General features: G+C 41.8%; 1 protein-coding gene across 1 annotated transcript in view; it reads left to right on the top strand.

The window, feature by feature from the left end:
- The window catches only part of LOC101519834 (cytochrome P450 3A6-like), a 32,869-nt gene extending 14,232 nt beyond the window's left edge, over positions 1 to 18,637 (top strand). The window contains exons 6-11 of the mRNA XM_058659672.1: positions 10,040 to 10,167; positions 10,385 to 10,451; positions 11,756 to 11,916; positions 13,691 to 13,917; positions 16,799 to 16,961; positions 18,548 to 18,637. Coding sequence (XP_058515655.1) covers positions 10,040 to 10,167; positions 10,385 to 10,451; positions 11,756 to 11,916; positions 13,691 to 13,917; positions 16,799 to 16,961; positions 18,548 to 18,637 — 836 coding nt within the window. The remainder of the gene's footprint in view (positions 1 to 10,039; positions 10,168 to 10,384; positions 10,452 to 11,755; positions 11,917 to 13,690; positions 13,918 to 16,798; positions 16,962 to 18,547) is intronic.
- The last annotated feature ends 1,780 nt before the right edge of the window (positions 18,638 to 20,417 follow it).

Genomic DNA, 20,417 nt, shown 5'->3' with positions numbered 1-20,417 from the left:
TTAGGCACTTGGAATTTGGTACATATATGTTCACGTTAGTAATTACTTCCTGATGGATCGATCCCTTAACCAATATATAATATTCTTCCCTGTCCTTTTTGAGGTTTGTCAGATTAAAGACTATATCATCTGACATTGGGACAGCTACTCCAGCCTTTTTTTCTTGTCTATTGGTGTGATATATCTTTTCCACCCCTTCACTTTCAGTTTCTTCACATCTTTTTTTGGTTAGATGTGTCTCTTGCAGGCATCATATGTTTGCATTCTGTTTGATGATCCATTCTGTTAATCTGTGTCTTTTGATTGATGAGTTTAGGCCATTTGTGTTTAGGGATAATATTGAGAGGTTGTGATTTTGAGCTGCCATATGTGCGTGTAAACGTGCAAGTGTGTATTTGCATCTATTAAAATCTCTGATTGGTTGACTTTCCTTGTATGGATTTTAGTGGGGAGGTCTTCCCATTTGCCATCTTTGATTTTGGTTTTTAGTTTTTCTTTCTGGGTTTAGCATCCTCCTGAGGAGTTTTTCTAGAGCTGGTTTCGTGCTGATGTATTCTTCGAGTTTCTCTTTACTGTTGAAGGATTTAATTTCATTTACAAATACAAATGAGAGCTTTGCTAGGTATGTTATTCTCGGTTGGCAGTTGTTTTGTTTCAATATTTGAAATGTTTTATCCCAATCTCTCCTTGCTTGGAGTGTTTCTTCTGATAGATCGGCTGTGATTCTGATTTGCCTTCCTCTGAAAGTAATCTTATCCTTTCTTCTTACTTGTCTTAGAATAGTTTCCTTGTATTCGCATGAAGGGAGCTTGAGGACTACATGTCTGGGTGAGGCTCTCTTTGGGTTGAATCTGTTGGGGGTTCTCTATCCTTCCTGGATTTGTGCTGGATTTATATTTCCAGTGTTCTGAAAGTTCTCCTGTATTATCTCATTGAGCACCCGTTGTAAGCCTATCTCTTTCTCCACTCCTTCGGGAAGGCCTATTATTCTTACATTTGATTTTTTTGAGGTTGTCTTTCATTTCCTGTATGGACCTATTGGCTTTCTCCAGATTTGTCTCCAACTGTTTGATGAGCTGCTGCCTTTCATTCTGATTGTCTTCCAATTCTGATATTCTGTCCTCTGCTGTATTCATTCTGTTGGTTAGGCTCTCAATTTTCTGCTCTAGATCGAGGATTCCCTTTTTGATTTGAGTTGTTTTTGCAGAGACATGGTTTTTTAATTCCTTGGACTCTTCCCAGAGCTTCTCGCTGTCTGATGAATTTTATCACTAATTTCTTAAATTCCTTATTTGGTAATTCCTCTTTGTCTTCATCTTGCATCTCTGATATTGAGATTAGTCTTTTTTTGGGGGGAGAGAGTGCTTGGTCTTTCTTCTGAGTCATTACTTTTCTGATACTTCTCATTGTTTTGTTATTTCTTGTCGTTTTGGAATTTTAATCTCTGACTTGCTTGTCCACAGCTGCTGCCCTCAGTGCTGTAGCCTATAGGAGGTGTGATGCAGCTGCTGCTGCATGGAACGTTGGCATAAGCGTAATTCTTCTTACTCTATTGTTGACAGCAGGTGATGGTGGGGTGGGTGTTGGCTTGTTTCATTTGCGCCTGGGTTTATATCTCTGCAATCTAGTTCCATTGCAGCTAGTTGGCTAGGTGTTGTCTTGCGTATGCCAGTGGGGATAGGGTATAGATGAGAGACTTTGCAACCTCGGGCTTCTTATCTTTGCTTTGGGCAGATATAGAGCTTGTGGTTCCATACCCTACTATGCCCTCACAAACGTGCTCCCCTGTTGGGAAGCACACTGCTATGGCCCTGCTTGCCTGTGCTTCTTCCCTGATCAGCAGATCTGTTGGGTGTCACCACTGCCTCAGGGGCTCTAGCTGAGCACAATAGAGGATTCTGCCTGATTCTCCAACTGCTTGTTGCTTGGAGTCTGTAGTTCACAGCCCCGAGCTGGGTCAGGAGGCTCTGCGGCCCAGCCCTGGTGCCAGGCCCCTTCCCCTGCAACTCCCACTCAAAGACGCTGTGCTTCTGGGAGACACAATATTGTGTCCCCGCTTGACCACGTAGGCAGACTCTGCTGAGTAGCCTCCGGAGCTTGGATCCAGCACAGCAGGAGGTTCTGCCCCAGCCTCTAGCCGCCCGTAGCTGCTGGGAAACACACTATTGTGTCTCTGCTAGTCCACGTTAGCAGACTCTGCTGAGCAGTGTTCCTCCTCTGGAGCTTGGATTGAGCACAGCAGGGTGTTCTGCCCCAGCCTCTAGCTGCCCACCGCTAGGTATCCACAAACCCTGAGCTTGCTAGGAAAGCTCTGTGGATCCAACCCCAGTGCCCTGCTCCTCTCCCCGGAGCTTTCTGTCAAAAGTGCTGCCCGCTGGGGTTGGCAGATTTTTGAGCAAAGTCCCGCCTCTGGGGTTTGAGCTGAACAAAGCAGGCTAATCCGCCTGAGTCTTCAGTTATTTGCTGTGCCCAGTTCACAACTCTGCCTTACTCCCATGCGAGGCTTCTTTCCCTGTTGCACTCTCTCAAAGGAGCGGAGCTGTGGAAGGCACGTAGCCGTGCCCCTGCTAGCCTGTCCTACTGTCCAGGTTGGGAGGCTCTGCCGAGTGTTGCCCAGCCTCTGGGGCTCTGGCTGAGCACAGCAGGAGATTCCACTGGAGTCTCTAGCAGCTAGTCCACAATTTGGAGCTGATTCGGGGATTCGTGCGACCTAGCCCCAGAGCGCAGCTCTAATCCCCTCTGCACTCTCTCAAAGCTGCTGACCTGTTGGGAGGCGCGTTGCTGAAAAACACACCCTGCTTGTCCTCTACCTCAGCACGGGTTGATGACCCCTATTTTCAGTCCTGTAGCTACCTTTAGGGTCTCCAGCACTCCAGTGGCCTGTGACCCTGCAGGTGTGGGTACTTTTTTTTTTTTTTTTTTTTTTTTTAGCTTCCTTTGTCTTCCCTGAGTCAGCTGAGACTCCGCTGCCTTCCCCCTGCCTGGGACCATGACTCACCAAGTTTCATGCAGTGTGCTGTCTTTCCTTTCTGTCGTTTTATGGCTGTTCCTCCATGCTGTGTAGATCTTCTTACTTCAGTGAACTCCAGTGACCTTCCCTTTCCTCTCCCTGCAATTCTGTGTCTCCTGCTTTGTTTCTTTGCTGGATTGATCCCCCTCTCTCTCTACTCCACCTTATACCAGCTCTCCGCAGTAGGCCATCTTAGTCCCTGATAATGCATCTCAAGGATTATTAAAACAGAAAAAGTGAACAGGAAGCAGGAAATGATAAAAAATCACATCAAAATGAATTGAAACTAAAAAAACTACACATTGCAACGAGAATGAGCAGTTTTTATTTTTATTTTTTTGAAAGTTTTTTGGTGATGTTTATAAGTCAATTGAAGTAGAAAAGGTGTAGGATCAGGGGGAAATGGATGAAACCATCGTGTCTACATTTTCCTCTCCTTCTTCCTGTATATGGGGAACGACAGAGTAAATGGAGAAGCCACACCCGGCCTCCAAAACACCTCAGTACCGAGGAATGGGTCATGGCACCCGATGTCATTGCAAAGTCCTTGAATTGGAGCATGCCTTAAGGGTTTTGCTCAAGAGGTTTCAACATTGATCTCACAGATGCAAGGATGAGGATATCTTTCCAAGGTTCATTGGTTGGCACAGTCCACCTCTAAGTTGGCTCTGATATGTGCTGTCATGCTTTATTGGGGTAGTTGGCCAGTTTGTTTTGACCTCTTTGCTATGGTACTAGGTGTCCTCTGTAGGCTCCAATGGCCTGGCATATCCTCCATGTGCTTCTGGATGTGCTGTCCACTGCTCTGTCAAAGCCACTGAGGAGGCCTAATTGGGACACATGCACTCCATTGACAGACTGCTGATACTGCCACTCTCTCTATGTTTGGAGTTATGAGTCTAGCAGTTTTGCTCTGGGATCCTGGAAGCACTCTTGTCCCCTGTGGTATCAGACCCAACTCTTCTGTGTGCACCCACTCTTATGGGTACAGATTGTTCTTTCTCCCATATCATCCTATGTTCACACTGATAATTGCAATTACTAGGTCAGATCCATCTCGAGCCCGCTTTATTTTTTAGGTTTATTTAATTATTTATATGCTTTATTATTATTATTATCATCATTTTATGAAAGAGTTCCATCAGCCCTGGGATTTCCACTATCCCGTTCTCTAACCCCACTCCACGCAGTGAGTTATCCCATAGTGCTGCAACAGCATAGTTCAAAATAGAGTGTCACAAATCCATCATTGTGGGCATGGACAGCATCCCATTGTTAAGTCAAATTTTCAACAGTTTCACTGGACGTGCATTCTCGATCCAGAGCAGACTTGCATACTGCACTGTATCCTCACATCTGAACATGTTATTCTCCACTACACAGTGTAAATCCCCCAAAGTGAAGGGCCACAAAATAAAATCAACAACAGAAAGAAAAGAAGAAATTAAAAACACCATGAAGTTAAGTAGCATGCTACTGCATGACTAATGTGCTGCTGAAGAAATAAAAAAAGGAAATAAAAACCGTTATGAATAAAATGATGCTACTGTATGACCTGACTCAGTAAAGATTAATGAGAAAAATAAAACGTGTTTTGAAGAAATGTAACTAAAACATCTAAATCCATGAGATCTAGTTTCCACTGATTTTTGCTGGTGAGATGTATCTCCTGTAGGTAACAAATAGATGGGTTTTGTCTTTTTAATCCAGTCTACTTCCTATGACATTTGATTGATGAGTTTAAGCCATTTACATTGAGGGTGAATATAAATAGGTGGCAATGTAGTCCTGTCATTTTAGCAATGGGTTCTTCATTGATTTAGCCTATTGTTGCTTTTTACTGTAATGTTCTTCACATTTGTCTTTCATTTTGGTGGGGCTATTCCTTTTTTTTCTGTCAAGAGAACATCTGTAACTATCCCTTGTAGGGCAGGTTTGGAAGAGGCATATCCGTTTAACTTTTATTTATTGTGGAAGAATTGTTATTTCTTTTCAAAGACAAAGGACAACTTTGCTGTGAACATTATCCTGGGCTGACAATTCTTAGCTTTTAGAATCTGTAATATGTTGCAACATTCTCTTCTGACATGTAGAGTTTCCTGTGAGAGATTAGCTGTCAATTTAATTGCCATTCCTCTATATGTCAATTGGTTATTTTCACTAGCATATTTAAGGAACCTTTCCTTATGTTTGATTGAAGAGAGCTTGATTTCCATGTGTCATGGTAAAGATTGCTTTGATTCAACCCTGTTGGGAGTTCTGTGCCCCTCCAGAATGTTGTTTCCCAATTCTTTCTGCAGATTATGCAGGATTTGTTTTATTATATCTTTAAATATGTTTTTTAAACCCAGCTTCTCTTTCTGTACCTTCTGGGACTCTCATAACAATTATATTTGTCCTTTTAATAGTGTTTCTCAGTTTTTTAATACATTTTTCTGCTTGACCCAGGTCTGCTTGCAGCTTTTTGTTTGCTTCCCCTTGCTGAAAGGAAATATGTTCAAATTCTGAAATTCTTTCTTCTGCTTCCTTCATTCCATTTTGGAGATTCTCTACTAGACTTTTAATTTGCTCCACTCTATTCTGAATTTCTGATATATCAGCTTACATTTGATCCATTCCTGCTATTTCCTGTGTAACATATTCCTTAAACTCCTTGAACTCCTTCTTTAAGTGCTTGTTGTTGTTGATAAGAAGCTTTATAACAAGTGTTTTGAATCCGGTATCCCCCATTTTCTGTATGTCTTCCTCAATGATTCCTGAGGTTGGCAAAGATTTTTGCTCCTCTGCAGGGGATTCTTCAGTAATATAAATTGTGCTTTTGAGTCATCTTTTGTTTTGGTCATTTTACTTCTGATTATCAGATTCATCTCTATGGGGCAGATTTCCAAGCTCTGTCACCCACAGGTCTGCAACTCAATTTTACTTATTCTGGTTGGTACATGGTTGTTCGTTTGCAGTCACTTTTACAACTTTCTTCAGCTAGTCTCATATCTGTGCTCTTATGTTAGACTTCTACCATGGTCTGCGTATCTCAGCTCCTGGCTCACCACTCTCTTTCCTGTAACCCTGCACTATTCTTGCACCATTGTCTGTTGAATGCTTCTCCCAGTTTCAGTTCACGTAATTCCCAAGATGATAGCATATGTGCAGCTCACTCTTGTCCCTACAGTGGCAAAGCTTTTGCCACACTGTACCAAATGACAGCTCATGTGAAACTTGTGGCGTTCTTCATCTGCTGGCCATTAGGTCTGGGGGCCACCTGGACCCATTTTGTGTGAAACTTGAAGGATGCCACATTGTTGCAGTTCATTGAGCCACAAATGTGTTCACTTACAACTTAGTTCATGCACAGTTCTGTCCCATAGCCATTACCTCCCTAACAAGAGGGCACTCGATTTGGCTTTAGTGGACTTAGTTTATAAAATCCACCCTGTTCCCGCACCACCTATTTGAAATTTGCTGCTCCGTCTCTGCTCCTGGTCAACTCAAACAAACCAGCAGGTTGGGCAATGCTTTGACTGGGTTCACCTCCTGAGTTCTCAAGGAGTCCCACTTCTCACTTGGTTTCTGGTGGATTTCTGGCTCCTGGTGCAGTTCAGATCACCACTTGCTGAATGCTACTGGTGTATTCAGTCATTGTAGCACCACACCATTGTATTCACTGCTTTACTATGTCTATCAGTCTCCAAATGCCCCTCTGATGTTAGTCTGTACTCTCATATTTCCTGGTAGGTGTCCTCTCTGCTTGACCCTGGCTAATATTTGTCTATTTAAATGTGTCATAACCTTATTCCACCAGCTTGATTTTCTCCAGTCCCATTTCTTACACAAAAGAATGGGTGCTGTTGCCCACCCCAACCCTGTCCTCCACATAGTTGGCCCTCATGTACACCATTGGGAACTACAGTCCACTCAGAGTGACCTCCAAAAACTTCCACTGAGCTGGACCCGAGTCCTAGTTTCTGTGTCTGCCAGCATGTGCAATGGATTGGTCCAGTCTGTCTTACCTTCCCTTCAGCTCTTGTACACATAATTGGCCATTGCAGCCTAACTCATCTCAGCTGACTCCACCCTCCACCCCACACTCTTGCCAGTGGGTATCAGCACCTGTCTAGTCAGGTCTGCCTCCAGTCCTGGTTCTCAGGAAAAAGCTATTTTTTAAAAGAAGTTGAACAAAGCACTGTTTTACCCAGAGTAGCAAAGAAAAGCAAGAGAAAAAACAAGTAAATTTAGAGATAAAAAAAAATCCTAATAAACCTGTCAGTTGATCTCTTCTTGCTGTTTGGATTCTTTGATCACTGTGTGCTGTTCTTTATTGCTTTAAATGTTTTACAGTCTAGCATGAGCCCCTCACATCGGCATTTGCCAGTTGGTGTTCTACCATGGCTCAGCCTTGCTTTCCTCCTCCCGTCCTGGCCATAATCTGAACTGGTTGGTATTGTGGTCCAACTTGTCCAACCCACACTGCATTGTTGTGCTCAGATTCGCCAGAGGGTCATATGAATTGGCCCATCCTAGCTTGCCCCAGACCTGAGCCATAAACTGGCCTGGTCTTGGCTGCTTCCTGCATTGAATCTTGTGTTTACCTGCAGGGACTGTGTACCACCAGAGGAGTTCCCTAAGCTCCTCCCTCAGATATTGTTCAGTGCCAGGTCTCTCACATACAGGTGGGTCCATGCCCAGCCAACTTAAAATATGCCCTATCCTAACAGGAACAATGGCCTTTCCTGACCTGACCTCACACATTGTTGGGTGCTTAGCCCACCAAAGCCTGGTCCACACCCAGGCATGGCTCACGCATGGCTGTCCTTTATCCACCCTGGTTCTCATGAGCACCAGTGGGTTCTGAATTGCAATATATTCTGTCACACACCATATGTAGTCCACACCCTTGCCTAGGTACATTGCAGCCATGTCCAGACCAGATTACAGCCCCCACTCTAACCTTACACTCACCAGATATGACATTATTCAGCCTGGGCATCCCCTTAACTCTGCAACCAGGATTGTTCCCAGGCACAGATGATGTGCATGGCACTCTTTGCTCTGGTCCAGCTTGGTATATCCCCTCCCCTGTCTTGCGCTTTGCCTTCAGATGCCGTAGCCTAGCCTGACTTGGCTGGCCCTACTCACAACTTTTGTAGGCAGTGCTGCATCCAGGCCTTACTTAGTCTGTTCCCATCTCTGCTTCATGTAAACTGGTAGGTATGATAGCCAAGCTTGGCATGACCCAAACTACTGCATAGTTTTTGCACTTGTCATTTCGTTAAGGTTTGCCTGGCCCTGCCTGTTCCACAGCCTTTCAAAACCATTCCACACTTGTCATTGGGTGGAGCTACCATGCAAAGCATGCCCATTATCCAGACCTGAGACATGTGTTCACTAGCGAGAACTATGGCCCACCAGGGGAGTTTCCAAAGTTCCTCACCTTGTGCAATTCCAGACCTAGATCCCGCACATGTCAGGTGGTATAGATGCATACCTGGCATAGCTTGCCCTTTCATCCCAGCCTTTTCATGAGCTGGTTAATGTTTTGGCCTGGTCTGCCCCATACCCTGTTTTGTGGTGCATATACAGGTGCTGCAACTGGAACCTGCTGTGCCTGTTCCTACCCCCACTATCCATGAGTGCCGGCAGGTTTCATGGTCATGCCTAGCTCAGCCCAGCACTATCCCCAATCTTCCGCTAGCCAGCAGTACTTGTGATCCCACAGGATTAGGCCCACATATCGCCCACAGAATCGACCCCTGGACCTGCTTCTCTATTGTGCTGGTTTCACGGGCCAGCCTAATGTTACCCTTCCCCTATAATGGCACTGACTGTCAGATACTGTGATCTAATCCTGCCAGGAAAGACCCTAGCCCTAGCTTTTGTGTGAGCTGGCATGTGGTGGTCAGCAGTGTTTCATGCTAACAAGCCCAGCTCAGTTCTGCCATTTTGCAGTCCATCAGTCAGACCCAGACCTAGCCTCTCCCTCCATATGGTCAGCTCTCAAGTACAATGGCCTTGTTGCTGGGAGTTCCTCAGGAATCATTTCTTACTGCAACAAACTCCCTGAGTGGTCCTGCCTTCCCCAAATCCCTTTACCCCTTTCCCTAATGAATCCACAATCATTTTGCCCATCAGTGCCTGTGTTCTGCAGCTCAACCTTTGCAAGCGTAGTGAGTGGTGTGCTGGTCCAGAGCTCTACCTGCCCACCAAAGTCCCAAGCTCCTGGTACATGTGCTAGCCTATTGCTTTACCGCTTTATCCACCCATAATTCATGCTTAATGAAGTATTCCATGCCTGTTCAGCCAGCTCATCAGAAAAGCATTTTGCCCTGTGGCTCTGCCTGCCCCTATCCTCACCTCACCTGGCACCAAGAACATGAGGAATTCTCCTGGTTTGCTTGCCTGCTTAGATGTGAACTCTAAGGCCTTCATGTGCCCCACTGGTGATATATCCTCCTCCCCCTACCAAGCCCATATCCTCAGACTCCCATCCCCATTCCCTCACCATCTCAGCAAAGGAATGTCAATTTTAAAATTCTTTATCCCCCATTTCCTCAATGCATTCCTCAGTTTACTTCACAGTTGATAAAATTTTTTTACTTCTTTTTGTGGGGGAGGCATTATAATATTCATTGTGCCTGTCTCTTCTTTTGCTCTTGGTTATTGCACTTCTGATTAGATTTCTCTTAGGTTGTTTTCTAAGTTGCGTCACCATGGGTCTACAGTTCATTTTAAGGAATGTGTTCAGTACCCTGTTCTTCATTTGCAGTCACTTGTGCCATTCTATCTAGTGAGTTTCAGTCCAGGGCCCTTTCATTGCAAAAATGGAGAAAAGGTCATTGATGGTCCATTCTAGCAATGGCCTCTGTATGTGGTTGTGCAATTGCTCAGTGTTTGTTCTGGAAAACTAAAGAAAATGCTGAGGGAATGCTTCCTTGTTGAGAACCCTGAGGACTTTCACTGTCCTGATTCAGAGATTGTAATTGTGTCACATAAATTTTGCTTTTCATTATCATTTCTTTTTTTTTTCTCCTGTAGCACTCTTTCCTTTCCTTACCCCAGTATGTGAAGCATTGAATATCAGTAAGTACACCAGAGATGTTACAGATTTTTTGAAAACCTTTGTTGAAAAGATTAAAGAAGAACGTCTCAAAGATAACAAAAAGGTAAATCTGATGCTACTTGCATGAGGATGTTCTTTTTTCCCCAGGTTTTGGGGTTTCAACCATATGATCGTTCTGAGATAGAGCATTAAGATGATGACTCAGGCCACTCCAGGCAGACCTCTAGACTTGAGTGTGGTCTCCTCAGAAAGCAGCCGCAGTGCTGAGCTCCTGATGGACTTCTGATATGGGGTTATCTTGTCTTTGACCTCTCTTTCAGCACCGAGTGGACTTTCTACAACTCCTGATTAACTCCCAGAATTCCAAGGAAGTTGATTCCTACAAAGGTAACCAAGAATGCATGGGAAGCTCAGAGGGAGAAATGGCTATGTCAGATGGTAGATTTATTTTCAGAATTCTGAAGAATTTCCATGTTGTCCTGTGTAATTGTTGCTGGAAATCTGAATTTTTCATGAGCTCCTAGGTGCAATTCATCATTGGACTACATTCTAAATGTCACAATTTTATCTGTAGCCCCTTCTTGTCCCCTTAATTTAACTCACATATACGTAAGTGAAACATCCTTTAGTTTTTATACAGTAAAGTCTTATTATTTTAACACTCAGTGTTTACAAATATTTTAAGTAGAATTTAATGTATTTTCCTTAAGGACAATGCTACCGCATATTATCCAAATGGTGTACTGGTTGCACTGTGCATGTGTGACAGGGAAGCTTTCTCCTGACATCACCTAACTGAATTGGTGGTAAGGATAGTGTAATAAAGAGAGGATAGCAGTGCATGGGATAGGCTGGGATAAAGTGAACTCAAGGAAATATTTTATTTCCTGACTCTGTGTGAATAACATTCATCTGTTGACATTGAATTTCTTCTTTATTTTTTTTTCTTTTTAAAAATGTCTATTGGAAATGCTACTCAGATTTACAGAGTAAAAGAAAGACAGAAAAGACTTGAACCACTGATTCACTCTCTAAGGGCCACAATGGCAAGAGTTTAGCCAATCCTAAACCGAGAGTCAGGGGCTTTTTCATACTCTCCCTTGCCATTGCATAACCCTTACCTTTGATCCTACTCTGTTGCTTTCCCAGGCTGTAAGCAGGGAGCTAGATGGGAAGTAGAAGAGCTGGGATAAGTCCTGGCAGTGTGATGCTGGCAATGGGAGGTGAAGCATTAGCCAATTGAGCCAACCTGCTGGGTACTTTACGTTTTTTTCCTACAAGAATTTTGAAACTTTTGAAATCTTTTTGTTCCTTTAAGTATTTATTTATTCAAAATAAGAATTAAAGTGGGAACCAGAGAGTGAGCATTCCTCCATCACTGGTTGATTCCACACATGACTGCCATGGCTGGGGCTGGGCAGGGATAATCCAGGAACCTGGAAATCTACTGTGCATGCTCAGGAGCCAAGTAGTGTAGCCATATATTTATTCCTTTTCAGAATCACTACCTCAATGCTGAACTGGAATCAGGAACCTAGACATGAATTCAGCAGTCAAATGCAATGCTGTCTCTGTAGGCAGTAGCTTAACTTGATGTACAGTAACATCTGTTCATATATGGATTTTTTCATCTACTCTAGGGTGATTCACAATGACCTATTTTGCTTAAAATGTTTTTCTTCTCTTGTTAGCTCTGACTGATACAGAATTGGTAGCCCAGTCAATTGGTTTTCTTTTTGCTGGCTATGAGACCACTAGCAATATTCTTTCTTTCATCATGTATTTATTGGCCACTCACCCTGATGTTCAGCAGAAACTGCAGCAGGAGGTTGATGCAGCTTTTCCCAATAAGGTGAGTGAATGAGTGGTACTTGGGATGGGTTCACTGTGGGGCAGGAGTAGTGTCTTGATAAAATGCCTCCAGAGCACTGTTCAGGGGACTGCTTGCAAAGTATGAAATGAAGATACTTCATTTACCAGTAAAGGAATAATCTAAAGAGAAAAACTCATGGGGAAAAAGGGCTGAAGGTGCTACTCACAGAACTACAACAACTTTGTAAATCAGTGTTTGTCCTACGTGTCAGTTACAAGAATCCACAATAGCACCTAGAAGGAGTCTTTGTTACTCAAGTCTGTGGCCATTAGGTCTGCTTCATTTGGCTAGATTTTGTCTTGTAGAGCTGTTGCATGAGTGAAGCTGGCCAGGGTTGTTCAGGGCTGGTCAGGGTGGCAGACTCTGTTTTGTTTCCTGCCATTCTCATCCTCCATTCACACCACCAGTGTTAAAGAAGACATGAGATAATCCAGGGTGTCTGCTGTCGATTGTGAAGGAGCCTGGAATCTAGCGTGGCATGGCTGCTTGATGGCCAGATAAACACAGCCTTAAGCTATGCATGAGGGACTGTTCTAGAAATAATATGTGGAATGCAAGGGTTTTCTTTTCTCTGTAGAACCTCACTTGACATGAATTTATTGTCATATATATATATATATATATATATATATATATATATATGTGTATATATATATATATGCATTATATATATATATATATATATAATGGGTACCTAGTAGGACAATTAGAAAAACCACTTCTTTCTTCATTTATTTTAAGAGACAAATGCAGAGAAAGGAAAAAGAGAAGGAGGGATAGGGAGATATTTCATTTTCTTGCCACTCCTTTATGTCCACAATGCCAAGTGTGACATCAGGATGAAGGCAAGAGTCAGAGTTGCTGATGGTCTCCCTTAATGGTGACCAGGACAGAAAGTCCTGGAATGTACTATGTTGCCATTTCCAGATCATTATCTGTGAGATGGATGAAAATGGAATAGATACCTCCTGACCCTCATGAGGGATGGTGTCATTGCAAGTGGTGGCTTCACCTGCTACATGCCAATCTTGGCCCTTTCCAATATTTTATATGGGGTCAAAGCAGTTTCTAACCAGCATTTTTGAGGAGAAAATTCTGAGGCAGATTAAGGGATTCTCTGCTTTTAATATTCCGTTTTGTTGGCAGTGCTGTAGCCTCTTTTTGAGAGGTGACTGTGACTTTGCATATTATTTTAAGCACAGTGTTCTAATCTGTCTTTTTAAAAATGATTTGTCATTTTTTTAAATTGAAAATTGGATATACAGAGAGGAGCAGAGACAGAGAGGAAGATCTTCAATCTAATGATTGATTCTCCAAATGGCTGCAACAGCCAGAAATGAGCCAATCTGAAGCCAGGAGCTTCTTTTGGGTCTCCCATGTGGGTGCAGAGTCCCAAGGCCTTGGGCTGTCCTCAGCTGCTGTCCCAGGCCACAAGTAGGGACCTGAAGGAGAAGTGGGGCTGCCCTATTTAGATCCAGCACCCATAGAGGACCCCAGCACATGCAAGGCGAGTTCTTTAGCCATTAGGCAACCACACCATGCCCAATGTTTATCTCTTTCATACACATGAGGCAGCATGAGTGTTGTAAGGCCATGCTCATATTTTCTGGGCCTGGTTATGGGTTTGTCCTCAAAATCTCCTTGTTCACAACTACTTTCCACATCTGAATGCACTGTTCATTGAACAGGATGGAGGACACATCTGTTTTAATTTCAAATCTCATTTTGTCAAAATGTGTTTCTTTCTACCCAGACACTTGTCACATCTGATGCTGTTATGCAGATGGAATATCTGGACATGGTGGTGAATGAATCATTCAGATTATACCCAGTTGGCAGCAGAATCGATAGGACATGCAAGAAAGATGTTGAAATACATGGGGTATTCATTCCCAAAGGGACAATTGTGGCAATTCCGATGTATGTCCTCCACCGGAATCCGAAGTACTGGACAGAGCCTTGTGAATTCCGCCCTGAAAGGTACAGGATCCCTGGAAAGGGGAACTTATGCTGAAACAATCTAGTTCAAGCATATGTGGTAAATCTGTGTGAAGACAAGGAACGCGTGAGAATAGAATCATTTGTATCCATTATTTTTAGAAGCTTTTCTTATGGAAAAATAATGATTGTTTTCAAAATTGCTCAAAGTGATAACTGGAGAAAGGGTACTATTGTCATCCTTGAATCCAAACCGTTGTTGCATCTGAGGCTCTGAAAATGCTATGCAACTTTTTATTAGGGACTTGAGTGTGTGAATTGTGTGTTATTGTGGATCCTGGATGCTGTCTTCTACTGATATACATAGAAAGTATATACATATAAATAGTCATATAGTTTTTGCAATATTTGCATTTAGCTGTAATTTATTAACTGTAGTTTATTTTAGGTGTACAGTCTTTTAAAAAGTCTTTCCAGTTTTCCTATGCTAATTACATTGACTGTGAAATGTCACAGTACTTATAGAAAAGCTTTCCAACTTGAATCTGGTGGCCTCTTCCTGTAAAGCAATTGTAAAACCACAGGCTGTGCTAATGAGAAGTCCCATTGCGGATGGACAGAAGAATCAGTCAGGTCAGGAGAATCTGGGTACCCTGATCCTGGTTCTAGTTGCTATCTTCTGGCAGCCAACAAACTTACTTAACAGTGAGCGAATCCTTCTTTCAGTGTGAAGTCACTGGCTCTCAAAGCTGTTTGCTACTCTTGGAAGTAGTAATATAGGTCAGGTTTTTGGATATTGTACCCTTTGGAAATGGTTGATCAGCTACCATTGTTGTTTTGGTAAGGAAAATGAAGAAATTTGTAGAACACTGGCTGGCAAGTCAGAAGTCTTGGGATGCAGACATTTTTATTACATACAGATGGACTTTCTGTTGACAGAAATTTTATTCTGGGCATGTTGTCCCTACTGATGGCACAGAATGCTCATGTGGTAACTATAAGTCAAGTAAATTAGTGTTCACATAACCCTTTGTTTTCAAAGCCATGAATTCTTTGTCTCCTGAGGCCAGGATTTCTACTTTCTGTAGCTTCGTTCATGTTCGGTGATAAGTACATAGGGTTCTCTTCGATTACTTTAGTCACCAACCTTTAAGTGTCAGTGCTTGGGCCAAACAATGAGAACATTGGATGTTATCAATGTTGAAGCTGGAGAATGTTTGAAATATTCCCATATGTGATACAGAAATACAAGTCTATGGGGCACTTCTACTGCATCTGCATGGGCCTAATACTTGTACAAATACCCAGCACCTATGTCAGCTCTCTCATACACTACTTTGCTCTGATGATATGCTATTGTGACTAAAATATTTACTGCCCTCCCTCTGTTGATAAGATATTGTGAGCAAAGCAACCAATAGTGCCCCAGTGCATTGGCATAGAAGCTGAAGTTTTTGCCTTGCACACACCGGGATTTCATGTGAGTGCTGGTTAGTGTCTGGAAGCACTGTTTCCTATCTCACTCCTTGCTAATGTCCAGGGAGGCAATCAAGGATGGACCAGGGTGTTATGAACCTGCACTCATGTGGAAGACTTAGAGGAGACTTCTGGTTCCTGTCTTTGAATTGGCTCAGCTACATCAATCGTGGCCACTTTGGGAGTGAAAGAGCAGATGGGGATCTTCCTCTCTGTCACTCCTCCTATATGTATATCTGACTTCCCAATGAAAATGATAGGTTAATCTTTAAAAAGAAAAAAAAATCTAGAACTCTAAGAATATTGTACAAAACTGTAGCTCTATTTTAAAATCAAAGAACAATATTCCATGGTCATTTTCCCAATATAAACATTATCTTCTCAATACCATGAACTATCCAGGAATTGTATGAATAAATGATGGCTTTATATTCAAATAATTTTTTTAAAGATTTATTATTTTTATTACAAAGTCAGATATACAGAGAGGAGGAGAGACAGAGAGGAAGATCTTCCGTCCGATGATTCACTCCACAAGTGAGCCGCAACGGGCTGGTGCGTGCCGATCTGAAGCCGGGAACCAAGAACCTCCTTCAGGTCTCCAATGCGGGTGCAGTGTCCCAATGCATTGGACCGTCCTCAACTGCTTTGCCAGGCCACAAGCAGGGAGCTGGATGGGAAGCATGGCTGCCGGGACTAGAACCAGCGCCCATATGGGATCCCGGGGCATTCAAGGCAAGGACTTTAGCTGCTAGGCCACACCGCCAGGCCCTATATTCAAATAATTTATGACCTGATTGAAGAGATATATATCACTGATGTTATTGAAGTATGATAGCATCAAATGTCATGTCAGTATCTCACTTAAACAATTATGGCAAGAGAGAAGGAGTATGCTGGTGGGGAGTAATGTCAAGGAGTATTTGATGGAGAATTTGGAAAGAGAATAAGACTATGGATAAGGAGTGTAGTGAAAGAAAGGTGAAAGAGAATGAGGAGGAAGACAGGTGGGAAGGAGGTTGGAGAAGAGAGAAAATAGGGGTAGTTTAGTTTAGATACTAAGAGGCATCATCTTCCTTAGTTAACATATGTCCATATGGTTGTCAGTTGAAGCAGGAACCCGCTTTCCCTTCCACCATTCTTACTTCTCATATGTGTTCCAAAATGTGATCTCATCACCACCTTCAATGTAATTTTAAAGTGCAAAGGTAAATGTCTTTTTAAATAGCACTCACATTATCTCACCAGCGAGACAGAAAAGTCCTGTGTGGTGAGGGTAATTGCTAACTGGAACAGCTCTCAAATATAGAACTCTTAAAGCTCAATAACAGTAAGATTTGAATGGCCAAGCCATAATTATTTCAAAGGTCCAATTGATAACTCCAACTAAGTGATTCTTGTGGTTCTACACATCACTAACGTGTGCTCATTTCTGTTGTGGAATCAGGTTCAATAAGAAAAACAAGGACAAAATCAATCCTTACACATACCTTCCCTTTGGAGCTGGTCCTCGAAGTTGCATGGGCAGGAGGTTTGCTCTCATAAATGTAAAACTTACTCTCGTCAGATTAATACAGAACTTCTCCTTCAAGCCCTGTGAGGAAACTCAGGTTAGTGTACTTCATGTAATGAGAATGCTTTTCTGGCATTTTTTTTAAAAAAACTGGACACTGTTGTGTTCGAATAGAATATTTTGTCATTACATCATTAGGTTTGGTTCTGCTTTTCCTACATCCCTGAATGCTGCCCTAAATCTATACTCTTGAGTGTCACTTTTGTCCTTGAATAAATCTTCAATAATGTGTTTTAGGGGGCGCATCCCACTGATAGCATGCAAAAAACATGCTTTAAGAATGATTTGACTTTGATTTGGAATTTACTTGAAACAATATTACCAAGAGATCTGTGTATTTCTCCAATGCATGTGTATAAATGGAATTTCAAATTTAAATATGATCACTTGTTATGTTCATAGTAAACAATGATCTTCTGCCTTCATGTCCATTAATGTGAGAATTTATAGAACAGAATCAGTGAGAATCAATAGCTCATTATATTTGATCATCAGCATCACATGTGTCAGGTTTGTTTCAGAACTTCAATGTGATGATCAATATAGATGAGAACTAATCTGTGACTTTGCCTATGCCTTAGGAGGCAAATTAATTGTTATATTTTGATGTTCTGAAGTACATACTTTCGTAACCCTCAGGTGAATATTATCATTTTTACAATTACTTTTGATTTGGTGTTTTTAATTCCTCTCCCAGGATGTTTCAGTTTATAGCCTTCTTGATTCTATCTTCAAATGCAAACTGTTAATACCATGAAAATGCAGTAACAGAGGTTTGAACTGCCATGTGATTGTGTGGAATGGCTGCTAAAAATCCCAGTTCCAGTGGTTGTCAGGAGCTGTTCAGGGTTCATCTTTTTCCATCTTTCTCTGGATTTGGTCCTGTGTTGAGCTATGGCAGAGCATCATTACAGAGTATGGGCACATTGATTCCTACCAGGGAAGGCCCTAAGAAACTTATGTCTAGAGTTTAAGTTGCATTTAATATTCATCTCCTTGACCTCAGTATGTTTTCTGCAAAGGAACCTAGGAGAGTAGAATTGGTCACCAACTGAAATTCAGTATGTAAGTTTATAAGTGTGTGAAGAAATGGAATCACCACATGTGCTATGGGATACCTCCTCCTTGGCAGGCTTCCAGTCATCTTCATACTGCTCTTGCTCATGTCTGTGAGGAGTTGCTGCAGCTTGTCTTTACTGAGATGAGACCTATTGCATGCTTTCCCACACTAATTGACTGGATCCCTGATAATGGAGCTAAAAGGATTCATGAAAGCTCTTCAGAACTTCAGAATTCCTGCATTTACACTTACATACAGTTGGAAAACAAGAGGGAATGTTAGAAATAAAAAGCACATATTTTCTTTTGCATTGCAAAATGCAATTTATTTTCCATAAGGTCAGAATTATTTATACACTTGAAATATGTTATCCACTCAAGAGTAATTTACGTTTCAACATAGACAAATTAACTTCATGAGAGTTTTCTAAATGTGTTAACCATATGGTCAGGAATGATGTTAGCATTTTTCAGTATCGTTATTCTTGTAGCTTTTCTGTTTTGATTCTGTTATTGATTGTGCTTAATTTTCTGCTTCTCTGTATGATTACTTCATTGTTGCAGATGCCCCTTAAATTAACCACACAAGGATTCCTCAAGCCTGAGAAGCCCATTATTCTGAAGGTTGTCTCAAGAAATCAGACTGTACATTGAGCTTCATTATCTGTGGACTTTGTGTTTGCTCTTCATGGAAGATGCATGCAAAGCACCAGAGACCTTAATGCATTTTGATAATAATGGTAGGAAATAATGTTGTAACTAACCTGTGGCACACAAAGAAGCATTGCAGGGAATAGGCACATTGAGCCATCTGTGTGTGCAGAGTATTCTCTTTTGTGTAATAGAGAGGAGCTGACTAAATCAGTGCCAGATATGTAGATTCAAACTCTCTGGTTGTTCTTAATCACCTCTCTTCATCTTCTTTTAGTCCTCTCATCCCTGTTTAGCTGGATCACACAATTTATCATTCTTAGTAGTTTATCAACAATACTAATAAAAATATTTGAATAAATGAGGTCGCCTTAGTAGTGACATTTTTATTTTTTATTGTTTGTATTTACTAGAATAAATATCCATTAAATATGCCAATCTCTTTATAAAGTTTTCTTCTAATACATTTTTGGTGTTTAAATGGCAATCTATGGTACTGAATCAGTGAGAACCAATGGCTGACATTTTACATCCACATGAACACATTGTGTGATGCCGCTTCAGGAATTCCAGATTGATTCTTAAGGTATATTACAGGGAGAGGATATTTAAACTCTGTTCATCATTTTCTAGATCATATAAGGGACTCAACAGCAAACCGGAAGTACCTTGAACAAAAACTGAGAAATTAATTACAGTTCTCCAAAGAACCTCCAAATAGAATAAAGAATATGAGTAAATTGTTAATATTTCAAATCACCAGGTAATGCAAGTCAAAACTACAGTGAAAAGTAACCTCCTGCCAGTTATAATGGCTATTTTCAAGAAAACCTATAAAAATTATTGTGAATTTGTGGAGAAGATTTAGAAGAGGTAGTGTTTTTCAAGATTGGACAACAGGTCCCAAAATGGCTAAATGGAAGGTATAATTGTGAATGCTCCACATCACATTCTGCTGGGTGACTGCAGTTCATACTAACAGTTTTTTTTTTGTTTGTTTTTAATAAAGAGCTAGAAGAGATTAAAGGCCCCAAGTGTAAAGCAGTGGTGTACAATGTCAGTGCTAATTAATCTGACTTGATCAATACATGCTGTATAGATGTATTGAGACATCAGAGTGTGGCCCATTATTATGCATCATTGATGTATGCTAATCAAATCATTTCTTCCTGGAGTCCTCAATAAGTTTCATAAACAATGTGGTAAGTTCAATGTTCCGGATCAAATCCCTGGAGGTCACTGCTCAGAGTGACTAGCTGGATTCTGGAGAGAACTTTATGAGTTTCAGTCATTCCCATTATCAGCCTCAGAGATGTTGCCCTGTGAGTTGTGAAGAAGAGAATTTTATGGCAACACTCTTGACTACTTGTATTTCTGGACTGAAGAACTACTCTGACATCTTCTCCACCCTAACTGTCCCTTTTCTTTCCCAAACTCTGTGCCATGTGGCAGTTATGGGTTATCCCTTAAACGCATTTTGATGATTTTTTCTCTTTCTGTGGATTCATGTGTCTGATTGGACACAGAAATGCAGTGAGGGACTCTCCTGGTCTCATTGTGTTGATATCGATGTTATTCAGGACACATACTTCTACCTTACGGACCCTTGGCATTGGGAAAGCAGCAGAAGGAAGGTCAGTGTCCCCTACCTTAGTCATTCTCTTCTGAGTGAGGTCATAAAATGCTCCTGCTTGAGTGTGCCCCTCTGTATTTTAATAAATGGAGCATTGCTGTTCCCAATGACCAGGGACACAGAGGTGACTATGGTTAAATAGATTCTACA

Source organism: Ochotona princeps, unplaced genomic scaffold (genome assembly GCF_030435755.1).
Source record: "Ochotona princeps isolate mOchPri1 unplaced genomic scaffold, mOchPri1.hap1 HAP1_SCAFFOLD_3297, whole genome shotgun sequence".
Lineage (NCBI taxonomy): Eukaryota > Metazoa > Chordata > Mammalia > Lagomorpha > Ochotonidae > Ochotona > Ochotona princeps.
Note: the sequence above shows the minus strand (reverse complement) of the source record. Positions and strands in the feature narration are given on the sequence as shown.